The sequence below is a fragment of the Leptosomus discolor genome, chromosome 1 (assembly GCF_034619465.1).
Source record: "Leptosomus discolor isolate bLepDis1 chromosome 1, bLepDis1.hap2, whole genome shotgun sequence".
Taxonomy (NCBI): domain Eukaryota; kingdom Metazoa; phylum Chordata; class Aves; order Leptosomiformes; family Leptosomidae; genus Leptosomus; species Leptosomus discolor.
This window is the reverse complement of record NC_141391.1, coordinates 204,780,342-204,805,853: the sequence shown is the minus strand read 5'-3', so window position 1 is coordinate 204,805,853 and position 25,512 is coordinate 204,780,342. Positions and strand designations below refer to the sequence as shown.

The window sequence follows — 25,512 nt, the reverse complement described above, 5'->3', positions numbered from 1 at the left end:
GGCAGGGGAAACAACAGCTGAGGCAAGAAAGTGTGGGCAGCTGAAGAAAAAATGAGGAGGAGGATTAGAGGTAAAATATATTCCTCCTCTCTTCATTTTCTTCAGCTGAGGATCATGTTTCCCCAGAAGTCCTGCAGCCAACTGTGATCCTGCAGTAAACAGAGTCTTCAGAGAAGCTGAGCCTCTCCACTCTTGTCTGAATTTGTCCTAGAGGACACTAGGCTGATATAACTGCATCATTTTGCTCATCCTCAAAGGCAAAGGAGTATCACCCGTGGAGCATCTTTATACCATGGGGTGAGGCAGTCTGCAAAGCCACTGAGAATGATAGACACCCAGGCCAGGGATTCTGGGAGCAGCTGTGCTGCTGGGCTCACCAGTGCAGAATCAGACGTCTCAGCCCTGCCAGTTTCATGGACAGCAAGGAGAGACAGTTTTGGTGTCTCTGTACTCGGACTACTGACATAAGCAGGTGTACATCTATGCTGCAAATTAGGTGTCCAGAATAAATTCAGATTTCTGCTATATATGTTCTACACACTGCAGCATGGCTAAGGAATTTTCTAACACAGAGCAAACACCACCATTTTTGAAGAGGTGCTAATGCTGAAGGGGTGTGTTATGGCTTATACAAACAGGGAATTACAGTTTGGACTTCCAAAACTGTTCAGTGCTGGCCTAACTCTGTTTCCACTGAAGACGATGAACATTTAATTGGTTTCAAGATATGCAAGCACTCATTGCTTTAGAAAATGTCCCTTTAATTTTGCTTAAATGGAAATCACCAGTCATACTATTTGTATTTCTATAGAGCTATTTGTCAGCTCTTCTTCAACAATGACAAACAGGAACAAAAAAAAGAACAATACAAAACCATGGGAAAAAAAAATCAGTCAAAGGAAAATGAATAACCTTATAAACTGACCTCACAACTTGCAATGGAGGGTCACATCTGATATAAACAAACACATTCACAGTCATTGTGCAACCTAGGACCAACAACTATTTCTTGAATACCAGAAAAGACAAAAATCCAAGAAAGGGAGTAAATAAGAGTATGCAGCGAAGATGCATACCTCGTATCTCATTTTTCTCAGCAGCTCAAAGAACAAAACTTAGCTGCTACAACTTGATCAACAAAGGAAACTATTTTTAGAGTGGAGTTAAAGGAAGCATAAAATTCACAGATTTGCCACAGAAAAAAACTGTTGACATTTCCTCCAGGTATATATAACTATTTTACGAGGCTAACTTTTCTGACACAGAATTTAAGTAAAACAATGATACTGTTTCCTCAAATACTTCATCAAATTTGACTTTTGTTAAATAGTGAATGGGAATCTTAAATATTGTAAACAGCTTCTCTGTTAGCATGCAGAAGTTAATATGAAAAAGAAATACTCAGAAGTTAATTACCTCTCTTCAAAATTATTTTTTTTTGCAGTTTACTGTTAGATATTTAGATGAAAAAAAGAGCTAGAAATAAAAGTGTCTTGACATTGTCATTGCAGCTAATAAATAACATAGTGTAACAGCACAGGCAAAAAAAAAGTGCATTATGTAGGAACAGGAAAACATCAAAGACATAGATCAATCAATCAACAGGTACTGTGTTCACCATCAGCAACTCATGTTCTCAAAGAAGTCACTCACTGACTTTTTACTTTTTACAACATGTTAAACAGTAAACGAACTTGATTATGAGGGACACTTACCTGCAGCTTCCCAGTATAGATAGAAAGGGAATAATACTCAGAGGAGGATATGTTTTGACAAACAGGACAGTCACAGGGACACAGAAAAGGTTTCACCCACTGACATGTTGCAACTGTTCACTTGTCTAATTAGGTAGCAGTCTGACTTTTTTTCTATGAACAGATCAAACTTGAAATATTTTCCACTTTCAACTCCACTCTGGGTATATTTTCTCTCTCAAATATAATCTACCAAAATTTTGGGACAAATTATTAGAATTTTCTTTAAGGTAATATACTGTAATACATATTCCAATAATTCATGATAAGCTGTGTATTTTGTTGGCAATTTGTATGGTACTAAGTCAACAAATAATGACTTAGGTCTTTAAAACAAATTACCAAAAACCCCTGTAAGGATAAGCTCTTGGGTTTTTCCAGGTTATAAACTGGCTGAATTAAGCAGAAGTTAAAAGTGTTTATTATTAGGAACAGTAAATACTTGAGTATGACTACTCTTGAATACTCATATTTTATGTTGATGCTTTACAGTCTGAATAATACATTTGTGTGATGTTCTAGCTCTTATTAAATGTAACAGATAAAAAATTTGGTCAATACAAATGTGCTGTATACTTAAAGGATCAATGATACAATTAAAAGGAATGAATTTCTGTTGAATGCTAGGCTGGATACACTTGTAGATTATTTCTCTGATGGCAAGCTACATGACAAAACACTATCTCCTTCTCACATGCTTTAAAATATAAAATCCTTACAGGCACAGAAACTCTTCCACCAGGAAGAACTCAATATTCTTACTTCTTATTAAAGTCACTTTGCAGGACTGACTCCTTGATCCATAAGGCCCTAGCACAAGCAAGTTAGATAATTTTGTTATCTCCAGAGTGATTATCTTCTCATAGGCATTGCATGTATACGTACATGAAGTTGACACAGCCCGTCCCTGCAGGTGGAGCAATCCAAACAAAACTGAGGTTTGTAGTTGGGAGATGGCTCACGTGTGACGCAACCACACTGCACATAAACTGGTTTCCAAACTGGTGGTCAGACATAATTCCTACGAGAAAGACGTGAGGGAGATAAAGAGTAACACATGTTAATGGCTCATTGCAAGGTGCTAACAGACCAAGACATACATCTGCCAAGTGTTTCATCGTGACAACATGCAATTAAAAAAAACCAGTCACAGAATACGCCACTGAGTAATTAGAATTAATGCCAATGAAAACGTTGGAGCTGGCCTTTGCTTGAGCCAAGGCTGACTTTGTATTTACTACAAGGTTCCATGTATTCACTACCATTACTCTTCATGAGATCAATACCAGAGGAATTATTTGCATTTTTAAAGAAGGAGTTGGATTGCAGCTGCTGTAAATTAATGTTATTCCATTACCTGACTTATACTCGTTACAGATCTAAAAGAAAATAAAACCTGAAGGAAAAAATGCTATGTTTTAATAAGCAAAATGAAGCTTTTAGAGAAAAGTGATATCTTTTAGTAGACGGACACATTTATTTGAAAAAAAAAAAGCAGATAAGCTTTGGATTCATTAACTCTTCTTCTGATCCGAAATAAAAACAACAACCTTCAGTAGTTTTACTAGTATGCATTCCTTTGATTTTTTTTTTTTTCAATCATCCTCTAATACATGGATGAATGTAAATCCCTCCCCCTGGAATTCACTGCAATTCAACATTAGACAAACACAAAACTATTCTTTTGAGTGCACTTAGAAGGAAATGCCTTGTTCCAGGCTGCTTCAAGTATTGGACCTTCAGTTCAGAAAATAGTGACATGGGCTGAAAATTTGCTAGTAGGTTCAAAAGGAAAAGAAAAAGGTAGCAGGTACCTCTGTGCTCAACAAGGTCACTGTTAGCTGTTAGATGACTGTATCTCAAAGTTTATAGCGGCTGGTATTTCTTATATTTACTTGTTGAAATTCAAACAACAACAGAGAAATAAAACCTATCTCCGCCTCTCAGAATGCCCTACAACTATATTTAATGGCAATCCTTCCGAAATGCAAACCCAGCAATTTTTCTTAAACCCTCTCTGATCCAGACATGGAAGGAGTTTGCAAGGAAGAGATTTCCACCAAGGAAGGGGACAAATCCTTTCTGATGCAAACATGCTGCTCCACCTGGTGCCTCTCCAGGGACTGCCATGCCAGCAGCATGCTGCAGGGAGGGGGGCTGTCTCACATGCAAACCATTTAGCATCTTACAGAGCAAAAGCAACATCTGAAATGGCATTCAGGTTCTGGAGAGGATCACAGACTACAGCTCGGCGTTATATATGTTATTTATCCTGAGGTCTATTAAATTCTAAACCAGCTTCAATTTTGCAGTGGAGAAATGAAGCCACAGTGAGTTTAAGTAATCTGTCCCAGAAATAACAAGAGGCAATAGGTGATTGCAGTGATGCCTGTATCTTTTACAAATGACCACAGCCTTCTGACTCAGGATTTTTCAATTAGTTCTCCACTGAAGCATAAACATAAGGTCTTCCATCATTCATGCAGTTACACCCTTCAAGTCAAATCCCCAAGCAATGCTAAAACCCTTTGGGTCAGGACAGTCGCAGAGAAGGCTCAGGCTCCCCTGGGTGGAGCCCTTTACCAGAAAGCAATAAGGAAATCCAGGGAGATGGTATTTATTGACTAGTTTATTGCAAGACACTAGATGCAGAAAAAGTTTGGCCATCTCTTGCCACGTTGTACTGCCATTTTAAGTCTTTTCTTGCCTTCCTTGGCTAATTGAGAGGGGTGGCATTAACATCCTCAAAGAAACCCGCTTGACTGGTGCCCAGGCTCACTGCCCTGGTCTCACTGCTGAAGTCTATCCAACAGTGCCCTGCCAAGTTGGATGTGTCCAAAAATATGCCCAGAGAGGTCCCTCACAGGGTGAGTGGTATTTAGGCAAGTGATTTGCTTTGCTTTGCTGAGAGTGAAAGGTAGTAACTCTGCTCCTTTCCCAAAGTTGCAGGTCTTGTCCCTCTCTCTTTGAAGCTTGTGCTAAAGCCAGTGACTTCATTGATGTGGGATGGGGTCTCTGGGACTGATGCAGAGCACCAGCTCTCATCTATCAGAATCTCTGGCTGCACAATGGGAAACAGAGCCAGCTATAGACTTTAGCAGGTTAATTAAATAACAGACACTGTCAAGGGAGAAACAGGAACAGCCCTTCAGTTTGAAGAAATTCCCCTTTCTCCAGAGCCAGCCAAATACAAGGGAGGACAAAGATTCCCCTACCACATCCCCCAGCTGGGGGACAGGCACACCAGCTCGGGAAATGTGACCGTTTCCCTCCTTGGCAGCAACTTGTGAGTTAATGAATTCCCTAGGTTTCAGGCAGTAGACTGCAAAAATGTGTCTAATACATCAAACACATACAACATCTGTGGAGAATTTCTTTTTCCTTTGATTTACAGTTTAAAAAAAGAACAACTTTGCAGTGACTAGAATAAATTCTAAACAATGAAAAAAACCAACTCATTCAAATTTTTTTCAGAAAAAAGGCAGTGAATTTCACGGAGAATATTCAAAACTCCAATTTTATGATTTTATCCCCATTTTTTCTTTGTATTTTATTAATAAATTACTATGATAATCTTTACAATAGAAACAACCACTCCTCTTCTGCCAGACCTTTACTGAGTACATCAGCTCTGTTTTGGAGTCCAGAGTTTTCAGAACATTTCACAATAATTAAGTACTGAAACTTCAATGAGTGACAGTGTGATACCTTAAAAAAACCTTTTTGATTGTTAAGCCCCATAGTTTCCTGCCGAAAAGGCGAACATAAAAATCATAAAAATGCCAAAAATTGAACAATGCAATGGATACTAAGAAGTCACTAAATTAAGGATAAAGAACGTTATTTTTCCCTCCTTGCTTCCAGTCTTTTTGCAGTCCCCGCCTATGGAAAGCAGCTACTCCCTTCTCCATCCCCTCTCCAACCTGGCAAGCTCCTTCCAGACTGAAAGCTTGCCCCATAACAAATCAAAGAACAAATGTGAAACAGCATTCTGCTGCAAAAAAAATAAAATTAATACAAGACAAGTCTGATTATATGGCAGCTTTCAGAACAAAACTGTATCCTGTACATACCTCAGACAGCTTCAAAGACAGAGCATGCCTTTGTTTAAGACACTTGGCTCAGGTCAACGTTGTTCTACAGGCATCCCCTCTCACATCCTGTTGACCAGTGCAACTATATACGTTCCAGTCTAGTGTTTACGAAAGTAGTAAACTTAAGGTAAAATTTTAAGATCTACCTGTATAAAACTCTATAAACACTTTTTCAAATAATCAAGTGTTTCAGTGTAACTTATTGAATACTGAAATGTTCAAAGGTTTGTGACAGCTGCACATCCACAGCTCTAAAATGTGCTACATGCAAAGATGCCATTAGCATCTCTCTGAACAGCTTTTCACTTGTTTTTTACAGTGTGGGCTCATCATACTGATGTGTTTCAGACATCTGCACTTTCTAGATTCTCCATCACCTAAAATTTTTGAGGTTTTAGGATCTCAGTATAATCATTCAAGTCCCAGACATGCTTTGTATCTGCCAACAGCACTGCTAGGAGAGGAACTAGACATGCTCAGTCCCTCTCAAGATTTCACTCAGCAGCTTTTTTAATTGTGTGAACTATTTAAAATGTACTTAGCCCCACTCAAAGCACTATCAATGGTCACTGAATCAAGAACTTCTATGCGAAGAGGTAGATTTCAAGAGCTAGGTTAAATACAAGAAATCCAGAGATAGAGAAAAACTATTGAATGAAAAACCTTAGTTAAAGTCAGATAACAAATACATAGCTTCAACATTTACATGTGGAAAATTATTTTGTTGATAATCAGAACCGATAGTAGGGGTGTAGCAGCTACTGCAGGGAAATATTTGGCCTCTTTTCCTGGCTTACAGGAAGGTGAGTGAGATGTAAAGATGCTGGTTTAGGTGGTCCATAAATGGTCAAGTGCAAGTGCAGCTCCTGAACTCCTTATTAGTTTCACCTTGTTGTGTAACTTCTCCAAAAGGGAGAGCTGTAGAGGGTAGGGACTATTCTCCCAGCTGTGCCTCTGGAAGCCAAAAGATAATCTTTCCTACCAGCAAAGCTTGGGAAGCATCTACTGGTGCAGATAAATGCAGTTTCTGTTTTTTAAGTCTGAGAAATGTGGATCTGTAATAGTCCTGACTTACACGTGGCAACTACATCATGTTCCTTATTACAACATGACATACTCTCCTTATGTATCCTCCTTAGAAATCAGTTTCCTAAACCAGAACTTTATACAAGGAACTTATCTGCATGTCAAGGTCCTTCATTAAGGCTAAGTGTCAATAGATTTTCCAGCACTGAACCAGATGGTGGGTAGTGTACCATTTCCTATTTACTCTATGAATTGAGTATGATATTAAAGGAGAGGGTTAATGTTAATACAGGTGTAAAATGAATGGCCACAGTTTGGTTTTGCTCCGTTTAAACTGATTATCTACTACAAGGTTCCATTTTGAAAGTTATGCATGAGTGACAGCAAAATGCCAAACATAAAATATTGATGAAATACCGAGAAAATAAAGCTGTAAGTCACCAAATCATGCTGGGATCTTTGGAAACATAATCATTTCTGATTAGTAGAAAATAAATTTAAGTCAGAAACATACACCTTCAAATTAGATTTTGTATTATGTTAAAATGAAGTACCTAGTCCTAGGAACAGTCTTTTCCCTTAGGAAACAGAACTGGGGACCTATGTTCTCCATCCACTCTAGCACCTCGAAGGGTGGTCCATAAAGCCACAGGCTGAGCATGGTTCTGCCTTGTGTTACAAAGCAGGGAGTGATGCAAATGGGACTGTGCCAGAATACACCTCCCATGCTGAATTCCGCGCTGAAGCAGCCAAACCAGAGCCTGCAGCTTGCTTCTCCCATGCAGCACCAGGGACTTGTTCTGAGAGGAGACATAGGACAACTAATTTTTTTCAAAACAGATATATATTGGTAGGCACTTTTTAAAAAAATAATCTATCATTTAAAGCAACTGCTTTGGCAGAGAGCTTGTGCCCATAGTCTCTTCTTCCCAGAAGGACATCCTCTCCATGAAGCTGAAGATTAACCATATATAGAGGTCCCCCTACTCTCCTGTTGCATATAGTCATGCTGGGAAAAGTGACATAGGTTGTTGGCTACTAACAAGGAGCCTGGCGTTTTGATAAAAACTCTTTAGGACAGGTCTCCAGGACCACCGCAGAACCAGGGTTCTCCTGCAATTTAAGGAAAAGACACATGCACCTCCACATCATTTGAGGAGCAACAGAGGCTGCGGCACTGTTGTGCAGACAGCTGACAAGACCTGAATTCACAGAAATCCAAGTGCAGGCCCTAAGGAAGTTTTTAGGCTAAAATCTATTCACTGAATATATATAGACACAAAGTTCACTTTACAGCTGCTGGAGCTGCAGCTTTCAGACCACATTTTTAGAGCTAGGCACCTCCCTTTGTCCTAAGTGTTTTTGGATATTTAAAGAGCAACATCCTTAAACGGTTACAAACACCATTCAGAACTCTGAAATATAAGCCTTAAAATTCTGTGGAGAGCTAGGTGTAAGAAGAAAATAAAGTTTCTGCTTGGTTTTTTTTTTCAAAAAAACCCCACAAATATATGTTTAAAAACCACATCAGTAGTCTGTGTTAAAAAGGACTGTTGGGAGTAAACAAATATCTGGAGCTGGTAACTATAATTTCTAAAATATGAACATAAATGTACGATTATGAGTTTATGCAGTTTTTACGCAAGTAGCCGGTTAAAGGCAACTGAATTACCCATGCAAGTTCCTTTCAAAGTGAGCAAAGGTGCAGAATCTGGCCCTAAGTGAACTGCACCCACCTTGCTAAAATATACTGATGCCGATTGATTTTTGGGGGATGATTTCATTCTGCTTCAAAGGAAAAACACATCTTGTTTAATAGAATGTAACAGACTGCTAAAGCATTTGGTTACCCTTGTGATCAATTAAGGGTCAGGATGGTTTGATAAATTATCAAATAATATGAAGAAAGAAAAGACCAGCAACTGTCCGATACATTCTTCCACCCAGCAATAGATTACCTTTATCTTTCTTGAAGTCATGTTTTTATTTCACTATTATTATTACTGCTTTGTTATTAAATAGTAGACCCTTTCAGCAAATGCCACCTTGGGGAAAATACCATCCACAGTCTAATAAAGCACAGTAGAAAAAGAATGGGTAACTGTATAACAACTTAATAAAGTCTGTCAGTAAAATCCATAATTGTTTTTGTGATCAGGAGCCAACCAGAGCCTGAATACAGCAATCTGATTCCTGTGGGGGTACCACTGTGCTGAAGTGACAAGAAGTATGGTGTTTATAACCTTTTGCTACATATATAAAATTTAAATGTGTTTTCTTTATAGTTCTGAAAACAACAATTTATCGCAAGCTCACAACTTGGGATCCAGGTACGAAGCAGATCAGGTTAGGGCATTTAGGTGCTAACAGTAGCCATGCTTTATGCTCACATTTTTTGCATACTTACTAGAGTGAGCACTTTGCTAGAAACACGGGTTTTCAGGAATGAACCCCTAATCTACAGATATACAAAAATTTGCTCTGAAAGAGAGAATATTTTTTTTGCTTAATCTCTCTTTTAATGTTCTACTTTTAAGGAATTGTTAGTCAAAACTTTTGAGCAGCTTTTTGTTAGAACCCACTTAGGTGTGTAATTTCAACTCAGGGATTTATGAGTGCTGGTCTCATTAAACCTCTTTAGAGGGTTACACATATGGAAATTGTGGTGCACAGGGAGGAGAATATCCCCTTTCATTTGCATAATTCCCCAAGACACTGAATGAGCCCCTTGTGTAATGTGTGATATGGCTTTGTGAGTCAGGGGGATGGGGGTGGTAAGACACCAGTCTGCTGCGTGTTGGTGGTTTTAGGGTGGCCATTGTCAGGAAGGATGAGAGGACAATTTACAGCTGAAGTCTAAGTGCTCCATAGAGAGCAACATGGCACTAAGTGCTCCAAGGCAAGTAGATTTAGCAACAGTAAACAGGGACCAGCAATAGTATAAATAGAAAATGCTAATAAGCTAGAGTGTTGCTGAAATATAGAAAAAGGAAAAAAATCCTCTTTTCAAAGGCATGAGCCAAAATCTATTTTAAATGTTTTCCTAACAGCAAAAGAAACTTTAATATTATTCTTTACGGAAACCTGTTAGACTGATACCTTAATCCTGTACTAGCTTTTCACAGGTCGATTTTAGCAATGTATTCCGGTTTACTCTCTTGTGGAAAAGCAGCTGTCCCTGGTTTGCACTCAATTTATTTTATTTTTTTTCTACTGTCACTGTATTTGGCTGGTGAGTGTCTCATCAGTATGAGCAAATCTTCTACAACTTCACAAAAATATTGTGTTGTTATGAATATTTCCACTTTACAATCCTTAATGTGTGTCCCAGGAGCCAAACATCAGACACACCACTTGATAGGTTTTGCACCAGTGACAAATGTGACAAAAGACCACTCTGTTATCACGCCAGACATCTGCTCCCACCAGGCTCATTCTCAGGGCCATCAGTAAACCCATCCTCCTTACAGCTGTGACAGTTCACCAAGGCAGCACTGGACCCCTGGAATTGCCCTATATTTGCTTTGGTAGAGGTGAAACAGAAAACCAGCAGTCTTAACTGACAAAACCATGCTGACCTGCTGACTCAAATAGAGCCATGAACCAACCAAACCTCCCTGCTTACCAGCACAGATAACATCATGAAACATAGCTGTGTAGCAACTAGAAAAGAACTACACAGCCCATTAAAAATGTAACTGCCCAATACTCATCTATAACACATCTACATCCTGATTAGATCTATAAAGAATCCTTTCCAAGGCAGTACCTTCCAAAAAACTTGGGTTTTAACTAATCTTCACCCCACACTCTAGCTGGGCTTGGCTGAGTGTTTTGCATACTCAAAACATGCCTTCTTAGGCGACACAGGCACTGGTGACACATCCCAATACCATGTTTGCTCTTCTATAGCCTAGTATAACTGATTTGGATAATGGCTTCAAGGCTTTAACTACAAAGCCCTAAATCTCTCTTTAATTTATTTTAAACTAACTTAATGGTTTCTGGCAGCAGCCTGCCTTGTAACACATTTCCTCTATTTTGATCCTTTGCCCGCAGACATATTTTGCATTTGCCCACCTTGCAATCACTGCCTCAGACACTGAAGGACACACTCAGTGCCTGGTATCTTCTTTGCATGTGCACTGTCCCTAATTACACTTTATATCTTTCTTATCGACATTGGTGAACTCTGATGTTTTAAAATGGATAGTTTCCTCCAAAGCAAATTAAGTCAGTCAACCAATCAATAAGAATAACTACATAACGAAAGCAGAGGGACTTCCATGCGAATCTTTTTCCAGGTGGAGTATTTATCATTTACAGACATCTCTTCTTGTTTGGAGTGGTATTGTTATATAAATTATCCTGCCCTATTCCAGAATTCAGTCAAATTTCTTATCTCAGATGACCTGAAAGTCAACTTGAAACCATGTATTTTTTACAGAAGCCACGGTGTGTCCTTCACCAGTGCCAGCTGCAACATCTCCACAGAACAGGAGGCAGCTTCTATCCAGAGGTGCAGTCCTGGAGGTGGTCCAGGTCTCCTGATCCCCTCCCCACAGCTCAATGATGCCTGCATTTGGTGACCCACATGTCCTCTTTCTGGGACTCCAGAGTGACCTGCAGCATGGCCAGTCCCACAGCCTCTAGGAAATTTTTGGGGCAGGGGTGTTTTATAAAAGCCTTTCCTAACTGCTCAGGAAAGACTGTGTGCAGAAGCTATGTGCCTGTGAGGGAAAAGCCAGCTGTGGCAATGACAGAACGTGGTTTTATCTTCATACACTTAAACATGATCAACCACTACAACGTGTGCAATTTGTAAACACTAGTTACATTGTCTGTAACACTGCGTTCAGGAGTGAAGATATTTGCATTTTTTCAGCAGCTGACACCAGTGACACAGGAGCACTGGTTTGCCTTTTCGGAAATTGAGAAAAGAGTTACAAATTCGTCAAGATCCATAAATACAAAAACTAGAACTGTAAGTAAAACTTCTTAATGGGCACCATGGTCATTCTCAGACTCTGCAAAGGGATCATAGAATGGTTTGGGTTGGAAGGGACCTTAAAGATCATGTAGTTCCAACCACCCTGCCATGGCCAGGGACACCTTCCACTAGAGAAGGTTGCTTAAAGCCCCATCCAACCTGGCCTTGAACACTTGATTGGAACACTTGATTGGAAGTCAGCCAATATAACACCCATATATAAGGGACAGAAGGATGATCCAGGAAATTACAGGCCTGTCAGTTTGACTTCAGTGCCAGGGAAGCTGATGGAGCAGATCATCCTGAGTTCCATTATGCAGCACATGCAGGACAATCAGGTGATCAGGCCCCATCAGCATGGGTTTATGAAGGGCGAGTCCTGTTTATCAAACCTGATCTCCTTCTATGACAGGATGACCCACCTGTTGGATGAGGGAAAGGCCGTGGATGTTATCTACCTCGACTTTAGTAAGGCATTTGACACTTTTTCCCACAGCGTTCTCCTAGAGAGATTGACTGTTCTTGTCTTGGATAGGCATATGCTTTGCTGGGTGAAAAACTGGTTGGATGGCTGAGTCCAGAGAGTTGTGATCAATGGAGTTAAATCCAGTTGGCAGACAGTCATGAGGGGTGTCCCCCAGGGCTCAGTACTGGGGCCACTCCTGTTTAACATCTTTATCAAAGATTTGGACGAGGGAATGGAGTGCACCCTTAGTAAGTTTGCAGATGACGCCAAGCTGGGTGGAAGTGTCAATCCGCTTGAGGGTAGGGAAGCTCTACAGAGGGATCTGCATAGGCTGGATCACTGGGCAAAGGCCAATTCCATGAGTTTCAATAAGGCCAAGTGCCGGGTCCTCCATTTCGGCCACAACAATCCCCAGTAGCGCTACAGGCTTGGGGAGGAGTGGCTGGAGATCTGCCAGGCAGAGAGGGACCTGGGAGTGTTGATTGACAGCTGGCTGAACATGAGCCAGCAGTGTGCCCAGGTGGCCAAGAAGGCCAATGGCATCCTGGCCTGTATCAACAATAGTGTTTTCAGCAGGAGCAGGGAGGTGATCATTCCCCTGTACTCAGCTTTGGTGAGGCCACACATTGAGCACTGTGTCCAGTTTTGGCCCCCTCTCTACAAGAAGGACATTGAGGTGCTGGAGAGCATACAGAGGCGGGCTACCAAGCTAGTAAAGGATTTGGAGCATGTCTCATATGAAGAACAGCTGAGGGATCTGGGACTGTTTAGCCTCGAGAAGGGAAGGCTGAGGGGAGACTTTATCACTCTCTACAAATACCTGAAAGGAGGTTGTAGCAAGGCAGAGGTCGGTCTGTTCTCCCTAGTAACAAGCAATAGAACAAGGGGAAACGGCCTTAAGCTGCATCAAGGGAGGTTCAGGCTGGATATGAAGAATTTCTTTACTGAAAAGGTTGTCAGGCATTGGAACAGCCTGCCCAGGGAGGTGGTGGAGTCACCATCTCTGAAGGTGTTTAAGAGACAGGTGTATGTTGTACTTAGGGACATGGTTTAGCGATGTTGATAGAGCTAGGACAAAGGTTGGACTTAATGATCTTGAAGGACTCTTCCAACTGAAACTGTTCTATGATTCTATGACTGCCAGGAAGGGGCATCCACAGTTTCTCTGAGTACCCTGTTCCAGTGTCTCACCACCCTCACACTAAAGAACTTCTTCCTAATATCTAATCTAAATTTACCCTAAATCTTCTTCCTAACATCTAATCTAAATCTACCCTCAATCTATCTAATCTAAATCTAATGAAGGGAGATGAGAAACCACCGAACAAGTTGGTGGGAGAGGTAAGGAAGAAGTGGGGAAGGAAAAATGGGGTTTTGGGTTAAATGGAGGAATTTCAATGTAGTCTTCTGAGGTATTTTTGGCAAAAAACCATAAAATTCCTTTTCTATGAACACCCAAAGAGTTGCTTTAATTCTTCATGCATCTTTAACATCTTTTTTTATTATTATTACAGGAAAAAAAGGAAACTGGAACTTGATCATTGCAAAGTCTGGCAGTTGTTCCCTTTCCCTTGTGAAATGGGCAATAGTTTACCTTGCCTCCTGTTCTATTTTACATACTGCAATGATCCCACTCTTTGCAATGTCATGCAGCATCTCCCCAATTAATCAGCAACAGACTATAACGTTGAGAGTATTTCACTAAGCAGTTACTAAGGAGAAGAATAGCATGCCTAGCAGTCTGAACTTCTGCCTACTTAAAGCAGAATGATAGCCATGAAGAAAACTCATCAGAAAACACGTTACAAGCTAACTTGAACAGCAGCAAAACTTCCACGAAACAACCTAAACACAAAACTTTACACACCAATATAAGCAAGAATAATCACAGCCGACAAGTCCAGAGGGAGACCAAATTATTTTACTCATTCATTTCCATATTACTACTTTTAACTCTAGTGAGAAAAAATCACTCATGAGAAAAAATCTGGTGCAATGCCCCCCAGCCATATGGTATATATTAAGACATACATACCACAGACAGAAAATTGTAACACTGCACTTTTATTTCTATCTGACAACACATACCCTCAATTGAGAGTCTCAAGAAAGCAGAGAAGAAAGTAATTCAGCATTTCATTCCTTTGCCTGAAGCTTACTTCTTGGAGACAAAACATTATCAATCTCAAATATGCAAGAGCGCTTCCAGATCAGATATAAGAAAGGCAAATAAAAGCAAGCCACAAAAGAACAGTAACCTTCTTGTAAGCCATCAGTCAATATAAACAGCAATTTGGGGCAAAAAGACTGCTGTTATTGAAGTCTTTGTCCTCAAAACAGCACTTTATAACTAAATCTTAAAGGCTAATCTGCAGTCATCTCATGTTAAATACAGAATCTTAAAATATTGTCCTGAGAGTGCTGTAATGAAGCTGCTGTTGGCTTGGTGCAGCAGCACGGCTGAGCCTTATCCCTCCAGACCAGCGCGTGCTGCTCCGTGGATCTGGGTGAGCTGCAGCCCCCTCTGTGGTTGGTGTCCTATGCACTCATAGGGAAAAAAATTAAACCAGAAAATGATATTCACATGTCAATGTTCATGTGATAGCAGCTAATGCCACAATGGGTGCAAAAATTAAGTGTGCTACAGAAATAGTGTCCAGGGGCCTCCACTACATGAACTCCAAACCAACCCATAGTTTTGCTAGAAAGAAGAAAGCTTTAACCAGGGATATGGCAATATGAGGACAAAACCAAACAAATGATCACCTGTAAGAGGTCTGAGTCACATTTCAAGATCTTGGACAGAAGTGGGAAAAATATTTGAGCTCCAGGGTGTAACACGCAGGGGGTAGTGGGAGCAGAGCTTCCCAGGTCTCCTGCTGCTGCTGTGGGTCTTTGAACTAGATGCTTGAATTTAATCTTAAAACTTCCTTGATTCAGTTCCATGAATGAACACTTAGCTGAAAGCCTGCCTCTCTGAGCAAACAACCCCCACTGTAACTGTAGTACGACAAGTATTCCAAGATTTTACTGTAGTTTTTAAATGGGTTTAAAAAATACAATAAGTCAAAGTAATACCCAAGGGAGAAACACACTAGAGAGCAGCAGTCCCATTAACATATAAAGAGAAGGTTAAAAATATGAAGATCAAAACATGGCTCCAATTTTTGACCTGCTAATCAGCCCTTACAAGAAAAATACCTCAAAGATCTGCAGCCCTACAGCAAAGTCCCCCCCTTCATTATTGTTCTGCAATACGATCAAATTAATAGGAAAGTGTGTGTGTCACAAAGGGAGAAATTTGACTTTCCGTCTCTAAGTCTCAACTATATTTTTTCTTGTTCAAGGCAGATTAGCAGTTCAGAAAATGAGCAGGTTTCCTAATTTACATTAATCTCAGCCCTGCTACGTATGTTGAGATGTTTTCTTGTTAGGTCTTACAGATACTTTGCAGTTATAACTTTGCTGTCTCACACTATAACTTCAGCTCACAAAGATCAGCCTTTCTTTACATGTCCGTGTTCTCTTTTCTGATACTGATGCTTTTCTTCAAAGGCATCTATTAATACATGAATGGAGTTAGTGCTTCTGGATCTTGTTCCTCAGTGATAGAGAAACTACTATATAAGAGGGTATTTCTGGTAAATAATATGCTTGCCAAATCTGAGCAGATTAGGGACTTTCCAACTGATCTACAAATACGGGCCAAACATTCCAGATAGTTTGGTCTGGAAAAATAGGGGAGCCTAAAGCTGGCTAATGGAGTATATTATTCAGTGCAGTGGCCAAATCGTCATTGAGGAAAGAGTTCATATTGAATAAACTGCTTCTTGGGTAGACTGAAGCCTGCTTTCAAATGAGTGAATTCAAACAGTGACAAAGCCACTCTGGAGTGAGGCTGAAGACAGCACCATGGTGGCCTCCTGGGGAAGACGCTCCGTGTCTACAAGCGAGCAAAGACAGGAAGGAGTGGGGAATGCCCCTGTGCCCTGCTTCCCCAGAACATACTGGTGGCAGAACATTTGTGATCACTAATGGTGGCTGTAATTATTTGTATATACTCCATGCTTATAACACTGCTTGGTCTTTATTTTGCAGTTTATCTCAATGAATCATCATATTTCACTTTGAAATAATTTCCATAATTAGTTTTCCATCTATTTTTTAGGTAAATATTTTGAAATACCAGCAGTGCACAAGTACAGCTGCAGGTTCTCCTGGCAATATATCAAAAGCTCAAGGGCTGCTGATACTCTGCGTATAGGTGTATATGGGATTTTTTTTTTTAGATACATGCAGGTTATTATTACTTACATAGCTCTATGCAGTGTAGTGCAGTGTAGTCCATTGTACACATAGCTCTTTGGAAATTACAGCTAAACTTAAAACAGATACCCATATTTTGATAGCCATAGAGAAATAATAATAATGGAAAGACCAAAAATATGCAGTATTATCGTCCAACTTTTGAATGCTTCTTTTTTTCTTGTTCCTTTTTAAATTATATGTTTAAGAGATTTTTAAAAATACTAAATAAAGCAAATAAAGCATTTTATCACATGCAAATACACAGACCCTCACACTATGTGACCTAAGCCAGAGTCTATCCAACCCATATCAGCAATTTATACCACTTGAACTAACTATCTTACCATTAAGTTTGGCTATGCTGAAATCACTTCTCTGAATAATTAGATTCATGTGGGCAACTCCAAATTAACTTTCAGCTGCTTAAGTCAGCTACTGATAAGAACATATAAAATTGTAAAACTTTTATAAAAACTGAATAAACACTTGAGCAGCTAGCCCCTGATAATGCCCACAGGTATGGTCCAGACCACTTGAACCTATACTTTAGATGCTTAATGAGCCAGTCCTCGCAGAGTAAATGATTATGCTACTTTTAAAAACAACATGGAGAGATAGGGGCGTGTGATGGGCTCCACAGAAGGCTACCTATAATTTATGTTCCATTCAGTTGCAAAAAATTTCAAGCATTCCTTGATAATAAGGCTTATGGAGCACAAAATATTAATATACACAACAAAAAGAGATCGTGATTCCCCTTATCTAGACCTACAGTACAGCTCTTTCCAAGAAAATGAAGTAAAGAAATCTAGCAGGCACCTTTTATTTGCACAGACTATCAAAAGAAGTCTCTCATTAGGGATCACAGTCTATAACCCAAAACAAATCCTGTCACTGCAGATGTGGCATTCAGAGATATTTTAGATGTTTTTATAACTAATTCTACTTACCCTGTGCAAATGGCAATTTTCAGAGATGTGTAATGTGGATGGAATGTTTTAGGAGAATCATGCCATTAGGGATAGCTACCTTGGTAAACTTAATTTACTTTTGAAGTAGGAAAAAAGTAAAAGTTACTGAAAGACTGTTTAAAGAAAATTAAGGACAGCAAAAAAAGGCTGAAGTGCAGAGGTCATGATAAATCTCTGAGTAGTGGTGGGTGAGGCAGGTTGTTTTCAGTGGTCTCTCTGGGGTGCTTCGAAATCATGAAGGCAACAAAAGATGCTATATTAGTATAGGAAAGTTGAAAATAATCTTCAAGACAAATAACCTATGAAACAGATCTTTGCTGCTGAAGTGGATCATTTTAGTGTGATGTATTATTCACAAAAATGAATGTACAGCTATATTCAAAGCTGAGCCTGAAATGCCTTAGAGCATCTGAACAAGAAAGTAATAGTTAAATAACTAGATCTCTACAAGTATAGTTGTAGATATAAGTATGTTTCATATCAATATAGGTCTTCTTACAGGGAAAATGAAGTAGCTTGTACAGTATAAGATATCTTTATCCTGCTAGAATTAGATCTCTGCTGGAGAATATACCAGTTTGATCACAGCTTCCTTCCTAGAGCTCCTGTTGTTACATCAGTACAAAATTTTTGTGTATAAAATACATCTTAAAATCCAGTATATCATAGAAAACCTTATTTTAGAGTTTCTGAGACCTCTGTCCAGATGAGACTTCCTGAAGGAAAGCCTTTCTTTGGACCAATGATCTAAGCAGGAATAGCAGGATAGTGAGCTCTAAGGCTTATGTTTTTCCTATGGAGCTTTACTGAGCTATGATGTGGCCATGTGGTTCTTCCCTATATTAACTCAAAGAAAGAACATCCCATTCTTCACTCCTTCCTGAAGGACCACCAATGGATTGTGTTACATTAGATTAAAAAATGCAGTTATGCCATATATTGCAGCACATTCCAAGAATGTTGACCATGAATTGAAGGCTGACTTACAAACTTTTCATGCATTTTGTATAAATCATTAGTTCTAACTCCCCTGAACCAAACATCTGAGTTCTTGCATTAATTTTTCACAAGAAGCAGATACATTTTGATTTGAACCACTTCATCTCTGTTAGTTCCTCTGTTCTCATGTGTATGTCTCCCTCTCTACCATTGCTTCAGTAAACCTCCTTCCCCTCAAACTCTCCACCATCCAGTTCTTCCTACTCTACCTGCTTCCACGCTTTCTGTAGACCTCAAATATCCCTGTTCAGAACTATAAACCATCCCTTCAACCTATTTCTTCAAGTAGCTCTCAAATGACAATTGTCACTAGAGAACTGCAGAACAGAGCTATCTTCACCTTCCTTCTTGAGAAGAAGGCTACCCAAGAAAATATCAAACAGCTAATTCCAAAGCAAACCACCAGGGCTCATGAAATCCAGAGTACATTGGTCATGGGTTTCTCTGTCACTGATCTCCTCAGAACGGTGTGCTCACAAAAAGAGCTCCTGTACACACCTGTCTAGTCCTCAAGCGACTTCTGGAACTAAAATGACTGGCAAAGAATGAACAATATCCTTTCATTGCAATGTGCCATCACCAAAAGAGCACTCTTATCTACATTGTGCAGCCATTTGGCTGAAAATGAAATCTGCAGACTTCCAGTTTGGTTCATGACAGTTGTCAATTCCCTTTGTTTCATTCCCATTATTTGAAGTGCCTTGATGTTTTCGGTGTCATCTACACATAACTGGCCTATGTTGTAATTAAACTTTGATCAAATTTTTAATGGGATCTCAGAGGAAAACAGTATTTTACTATCATGTATTATTCTGCATGTATTAATCAAGTGAATTCTTGTTGAACTGCCTGAATTTCACATAATAACTACTCTTCTCCATTGTTAATTAGAAGAGCAGGAAAATGATAGAATCTGTTTTCACTGAAATAATACTTTTATATACAGAATATTCTGAAACTTTTTATTTTAACTGTCAACTCCTATTCACTTAGTTTCAGAATATAATTTTTAGCTTTTTCTGAGGCATTTTACTTAAAAATGCAAAATCCCTATATTCAAAAACAGTCCCAAACAACATCAAGCCATACATGTATGGCAATAAGTGCTTGAATCAGTTAAGACAGCTGTCCCTTATAAATCGCAATTAAATAGTACTTATTAAACTAGTACTGCTGTTAGTCAGCATCTTCATCAATAATCTAGAAGCAGATCTGAAATCACCAACTGTGACACTTTCCCAGTGATACAAACATTGGCCAAGTGGGAACAAATCCTGAGTCAGGCTAGTCATATGGAATATGGTAAACAGAGTCTTTGGTAAACTGTGCCTACCTTAAAAACAAAGCAAAACAAAACAGAACCCCCACAGATCTGTAGGGACAAGGAATTGAGGCCACAAGAATACTTACTGCTGGAGTTCACATTTTTAGAAGGAAGATGAAAATCGCTACAGTCTGGAGAAAAGCTAATCAGCCTTATACCTTCTGCTTAGATATAAAAAAGGTTGCTTTTACTAAAAACTTAATGTTCAATCTGTAATCTCTATAGGTTATAATTTATTTCATAAAATTGAGAAGTGATTTCATTTCAGTAGATCACATAAAGAAAATATCCACTAATAAAGGACTTTCAGACACACCATAAAAGACGTAGCAAGAATCAGCTCCTGGAAGCTCAAATGAGACACATTAAAATTGGAAATTAGGCACCTTTTTAAGCAGAGTATGATTAACAACTGGAAAAAATATACAAAGTGAATTCTTTGCTTCTTGTAGGAAGTGTAAGGTCATGCACTTTAGATAATAAAAAGAATACTTTCAGCTATAAGCTAGAAATGACTGAGGAGGAGAAAGCTCAATCCGCATTAGTCAGTCACAGTCTGACAATGAGCTACCAATATGAAAAAAGGCAAACACTGCCCTAGAATGTATCAGCTCAATTATTTCTAGTAACGATGGGGGAAGTATTAGTACGGTACTGGTAAAGCATTGCTAAGACATCACTTCAATCATTGTGAGTAATTATGAACGCTTGTGTTCAAAAAAGATTAACTTAGGCTGAAGCAGCTGCAGAGAAGGACTACTAGGATGATGAGACGAATGTAAAATATGTCATAAAAGGAGACAGAAGAAGCTTGTTTTGTTTAGAGAAAGGATGACTGCTATTGCTAAATATAACACGGTTGTAAAGGAGCTGTTTAAGCCAAAGGACAATCATGGTACAAGAACAAAGGGTGGAAACTGGACTTGAATAAATTTACTGTAATTTAGATCCTTTTTAATCACTCCGCAAATGAAGCATTGAAACAATTTTGCAATAGGAATTTGGGAGATAAACGACTCTAACCCGCTTTAAGACAGAGCTTAAATCCACAGACATTCAAACTACAGCATCATTGTCCTGGCTCCTGCAGCACTGGGGACTAGAGCCAAACTGAAAGGTCCCCTCCTGGGGACGGTTCACCAGCACTACAGGGGTCAGGCATCAAAATGGGCCAATCACCCCCAGACTGCAGGGACTGCTGAAACAAGCATTGAGCTTAAATTGTGATCAAGCCCTGAAGTTAGTATCTTACTAACTTATCTTCTCTCAAAGAAAAGAAAAATTATGTCTTCTTAGAAGCAGCATAACTTCCAGGCTCTCCATTAATGTCAGAAATCAACTTTCAGAAACTTGCACTAATCATTCTTTTTTTTTTTTTTTCAAAGCAAAGCTCAGACTACACTGAAAATGCCACAGTTAAATGGATTCGTACCACAGTTCGTATACAAATAAGTAGTGTTTATATCAGGCTGCCAAAAATAAGAATCACCTGGATATCAAACGAGTTTTCACTGTTTCTCTTGTACTTCACAGAAGTAGGAAGCACTGCTTCAGCCACAAGAGGACAGGTTAGCATTTGTTAACAGTAGTTCAACCTAGTGTTGCCTGATGGGATTAAATAAATGCTGCTGCAGGTACCTTTCTTGTCGCATATGAAGTGGTGAAGCACTACTTTAATAGCAATCTAGCTACAGTGGGATCATATATTTTCCTCCCCAAATGCCCAGCTTTTAAAAAAAAGGTCATTTCATTACATTGGCTTCCTGAAACACTTCAGATTTACTGTTTTTCCTCAGGGTACAAAAAATACAAAATCTTCTTATGAAGACTCTAAGGTATTTTCCCTTAATTACAATAATTTGTAAATTACTTATAGCTTCCTACCATGTTATCATTTTTTGCTTTCTCGAATGCCATGGCTGCTCTAATTAGATTGATGTTTTCTCACTTTGTTATTCTGAAAACTGTAGAAATATATTTTAAAAACACAATAAACAAATCACAAATAAAATGGATGAGGATTTAATGTTAAAGTGCACATTCCTCCCTGTTTAGAACTATTTCTAAATTTTTGTGAAACAAGGTATTTTCTTCATGTGCCTTGTGGAAATCATAAAACCATGCCTACTACTATTTCCCGTGAAAATATCCTCTTGACTGTATTCCAATTTTATCCGTTCCAGAGTTCACGTTTTTTCTCTGGTGAACTACTTGCCTTCAAGATGTTTTGTTTTGTGACAAATAAAGTTTAGGGAATACCACCTATTTTCTTTTACTAGTAAAATGAGAAAAAATTTTGTCAATTAAAAAAGACAATGAAAATAAAGACAAAGTAGATCTTTCATTATTTGTGTTAGACTGTGATTCATGAAAGTGAGCGCTAGTTGAATGAGTTTTTAGTATGCTTTTGTATGTGGGTGGTATTTTTTAAGTAACTGGCATTGTTTTTTGAAAAGATTTATATTTAATTTCATTCATTTATAAAGAAATATCTTGGATAAGCACAGAAGGCTCAAAACAAGGCACACCACAAGATTACAAAAGGTAGAACTCAAGAACCTGGACACTCCCGCAACTAGTCGACAGATGCCTCTGTTGGAAATTGCAAATGAATTCAGTTCAAAATTAAATGCTTTCTGAGTCATTCACTAGAGACTGGAATTCAGCCTTTAAATACACATGGGAAACCATCAAATGTGAGTCAATAAAACAACACATGAAAAGCCACTTGTCCTGGCGAGACTCTTCTACACCAGCTTTTGAGAAAGCACTTCAGAGGAATTGTAATAGCACGAATTCCATAGCCAGCGTAAAAGCAGATTGTGTTAACAGTAACCTTTCCTCATTTTTCTTACCCTGTGCCAGCAAAGTGACATTAAATAGAATTTCACTTAAATAAATGTACTTATTAAATAAGAAAAAGTTGCTTCCTGTAATTTTTAAGCTATGCTTAAAGGAAACCATAGCTGCACTGCAGCTATTCCCAAGACTGAACTACAAAGTGATTTGTTACCAAAACCAGACAATAGCCTGAGTCGCTGAAGGAGAAAAGCCAGGGTGGGACTCAGCTCCAGACAGAGACAAGGTAGACGTGCCTGCATGTGAGCGAGGGGTCTTGGCTTCTCACAGGCAGCGAAGGTCTGATCAGCCCAGGGCATGGGACACGTGTCTACCTTAGGAAATTTTCCTACATGTCACCGGCTATATTAACTGCACAGTGATATCTAATGATACCTGAGATGTTTGAGGCATCCAGAAGATACAGGACCTGGTAGAGTTCCATGTTGTCTTCTGGCAGGTGCTGGAGGCTGGGTGATGGCATAAGGAACCTCAACTTGCTGCAGATGTCTGAGTATGGATGGTTGAATCTGACCCTAGACTGAGCATATGGGGGCTGAAATTCCTACTCTGAGATGTGTGAATGCACATCCTGGCCCAGCTGACTTTTTAAAATCTCTTTAGGGTGACATTTTTGCTTGGGACTGCAATTACGCAGTATCCAACCTCCTAAAGACAAGGATGGAAGGGAAGAGAACAGGAATTCATACAAGCCCCAATATTTTCTTTTGCAAATAGTTTATCTCAGAAGACAAAATTCTGTATTTCCATTTTTAAATTTCTGTATTTCAGTGACTGCTTTACACCCAAATAATCTAAGTTGGAACTATACCAAAATTTCCTAAGTTATTTTTCATAAGTACACAATTTAAATCTCTGTATTTTACTGACAAATGTCGATGTCGTAAATCTCAGTCACAGAAAAGCCAAAGAAAGTCAACCAGTTGTAAACCGATCTTACCTCATCTTTGGGGAAGGAGTAGGAAGGATGCTGAACAATCAGAGTTTTGTTAGCATTTTACTTAAAGGACAAACGCCATAGTCCATTTCTTCTGGCTGGTTTATGCTTTGGATATTAATTAAAGTAAATTTACCAGATGGGAGTCCTCTGCTATGGGCCAGAAATACTATGCCACTGACTTCTCTGTATTGCACTTTTAATATTCTCATAACCTGCTTGAAGTAGACAGTTTTTTTCCCATGGACTACTGCACCCTTCTAACAAACTTTATACATTTCTTATGACAGCTAAGATCTTAAAAGATAATATTCTAAGGAACATCCCAATTAAATTTAAAATATTTAATATGCTATTAAATCTAAATCCTGTGTAACAAAGTATTCTACATTACAAATCTCTGTAAGCCAGTCTGTCCCACTGCTACAAGTTCACTGAATCTAGCTTTTTTCAGTGTGAAGTGACTGCAACTTCTTCTTTGAGCCTACCTATGTAACCACAAACTTACAAAGCTTCAGCAACAGCCCCATCTAACCCTGTTGCTTCAGTGGTTAATCCGCTCACATGGCTGCATTTGCCCTAGAGAACAGTATCTTGTACATCTTCTGTCCCGCCTACCAAGCACAGCTACAGCTCCCTTCCCTTTGCTTTTTCCCACAAAATTGCCCCCTTAGCTAATCTAACAGTTAATCATATGGCTGATACCATCTTGTAATACAATATAGTTGTCCTTGCAGTGTTTGCATTCCCCATGCTTTATATGTTTTATAGTCTTACATTGTTCCATCAAATAAAGAAGAAAATGTGATGCATAACTTTTTGTGTTGAGGTCCAGAGCTGAGCTATTCACATTGGTTCCTTCTAAAATCAGTGTGAAGAAATCAGTATTTTTGGAGACAAGCCGTCTGACTAGTTCAGATGGCTACTGCAGGGTAAGATGACCTGTGTCCCCAAAGTGCCAGTCACCGTCCCCAGAGCAGGTAGCAAGCCCAGGGGGACCAGCTCAGCTGCTCAGCACCACCCCCTGCCGTAACTAAATATGACAGATGTCTTTCAAAATTCCTCCGGATGAACAGCAGCTAGAATCAGAAAATTACATCTTTGGAAGTACTTTGCATTTCAGTGTCAGTCCTTGGAAAGCAGGACACATGAAGGCATGTCTGTGTGCAAACGCCTCAGCCAGCCAGCCAAGTTCCACACAGCAAAAATGAGGCATCTAAAGAAAGGATCCTCAGGAACAGGCTGAGGAGATCCATCTAGGAGTAAAACACAGGAGAAAACCCTAACTGCTCCTGGTTGTAAAAGTGTGAAAAATTCAGAAACTAAATTCCTTAGAAATATTTCTCAGGATAGAAAATGTTCTTGAATTTTACATATTCTGCTCAGCATATTTCAGTGGAGAACAAATAAACTTTTATTTGTTCCATGCTAACCAAGAAGTCCTTTAAATTATTGCACATATTTGATAATTTTTTCAGAGCAAATCTGAATTCCATAATCATGCTAAATCTTTAGCCAAACTTCAATTAGAATATAGCATACACCTCTTTGGTAGTCTCAGGGAAAACTACAGTGAAAGCACATCCCAGTTTATTTTAGTTGAACTCTTGACAGATTATGACTGAAGATTTTTTACAGTTTATTATGTCTTGGCCCTTCTTAAGCAAAGGTTATCACAAAGCTCCCTGTTTGAGTGAATTATGACTACTGGATGGTCAGTAGTGCCTGTGATATTACTCATTATATGTTCAGTGATAAATTTAAGTAGGTAGTTAACAAGGAGA

The 25,512-nt window shown here is 39.1% G+C and overlaps 1 protein-coding gene across 2 annotated transcripts in view; it reads right to left on the bottom strand.

The window, feature by feature from the left end:
• Positions 1-25,512, bottom strand: part of RELN (reelin) — a 297,464-nt gene that overhangs the window by 211,047 nt on the left and 60,905 nt on the right. For both annotated transcript variants that reach the window (XM_086474260.1, XM_086474253.1), the window contains exon 3: positions 2,640-2,775. In XM_086474260.1, coding sequence (XP_086330386.1) covers positions 2,640-2,775 — 136 coding nt within the window. The remainder of the gene's footprint in view (positions 1-2,639; positions 2,776-25,512) is intronic.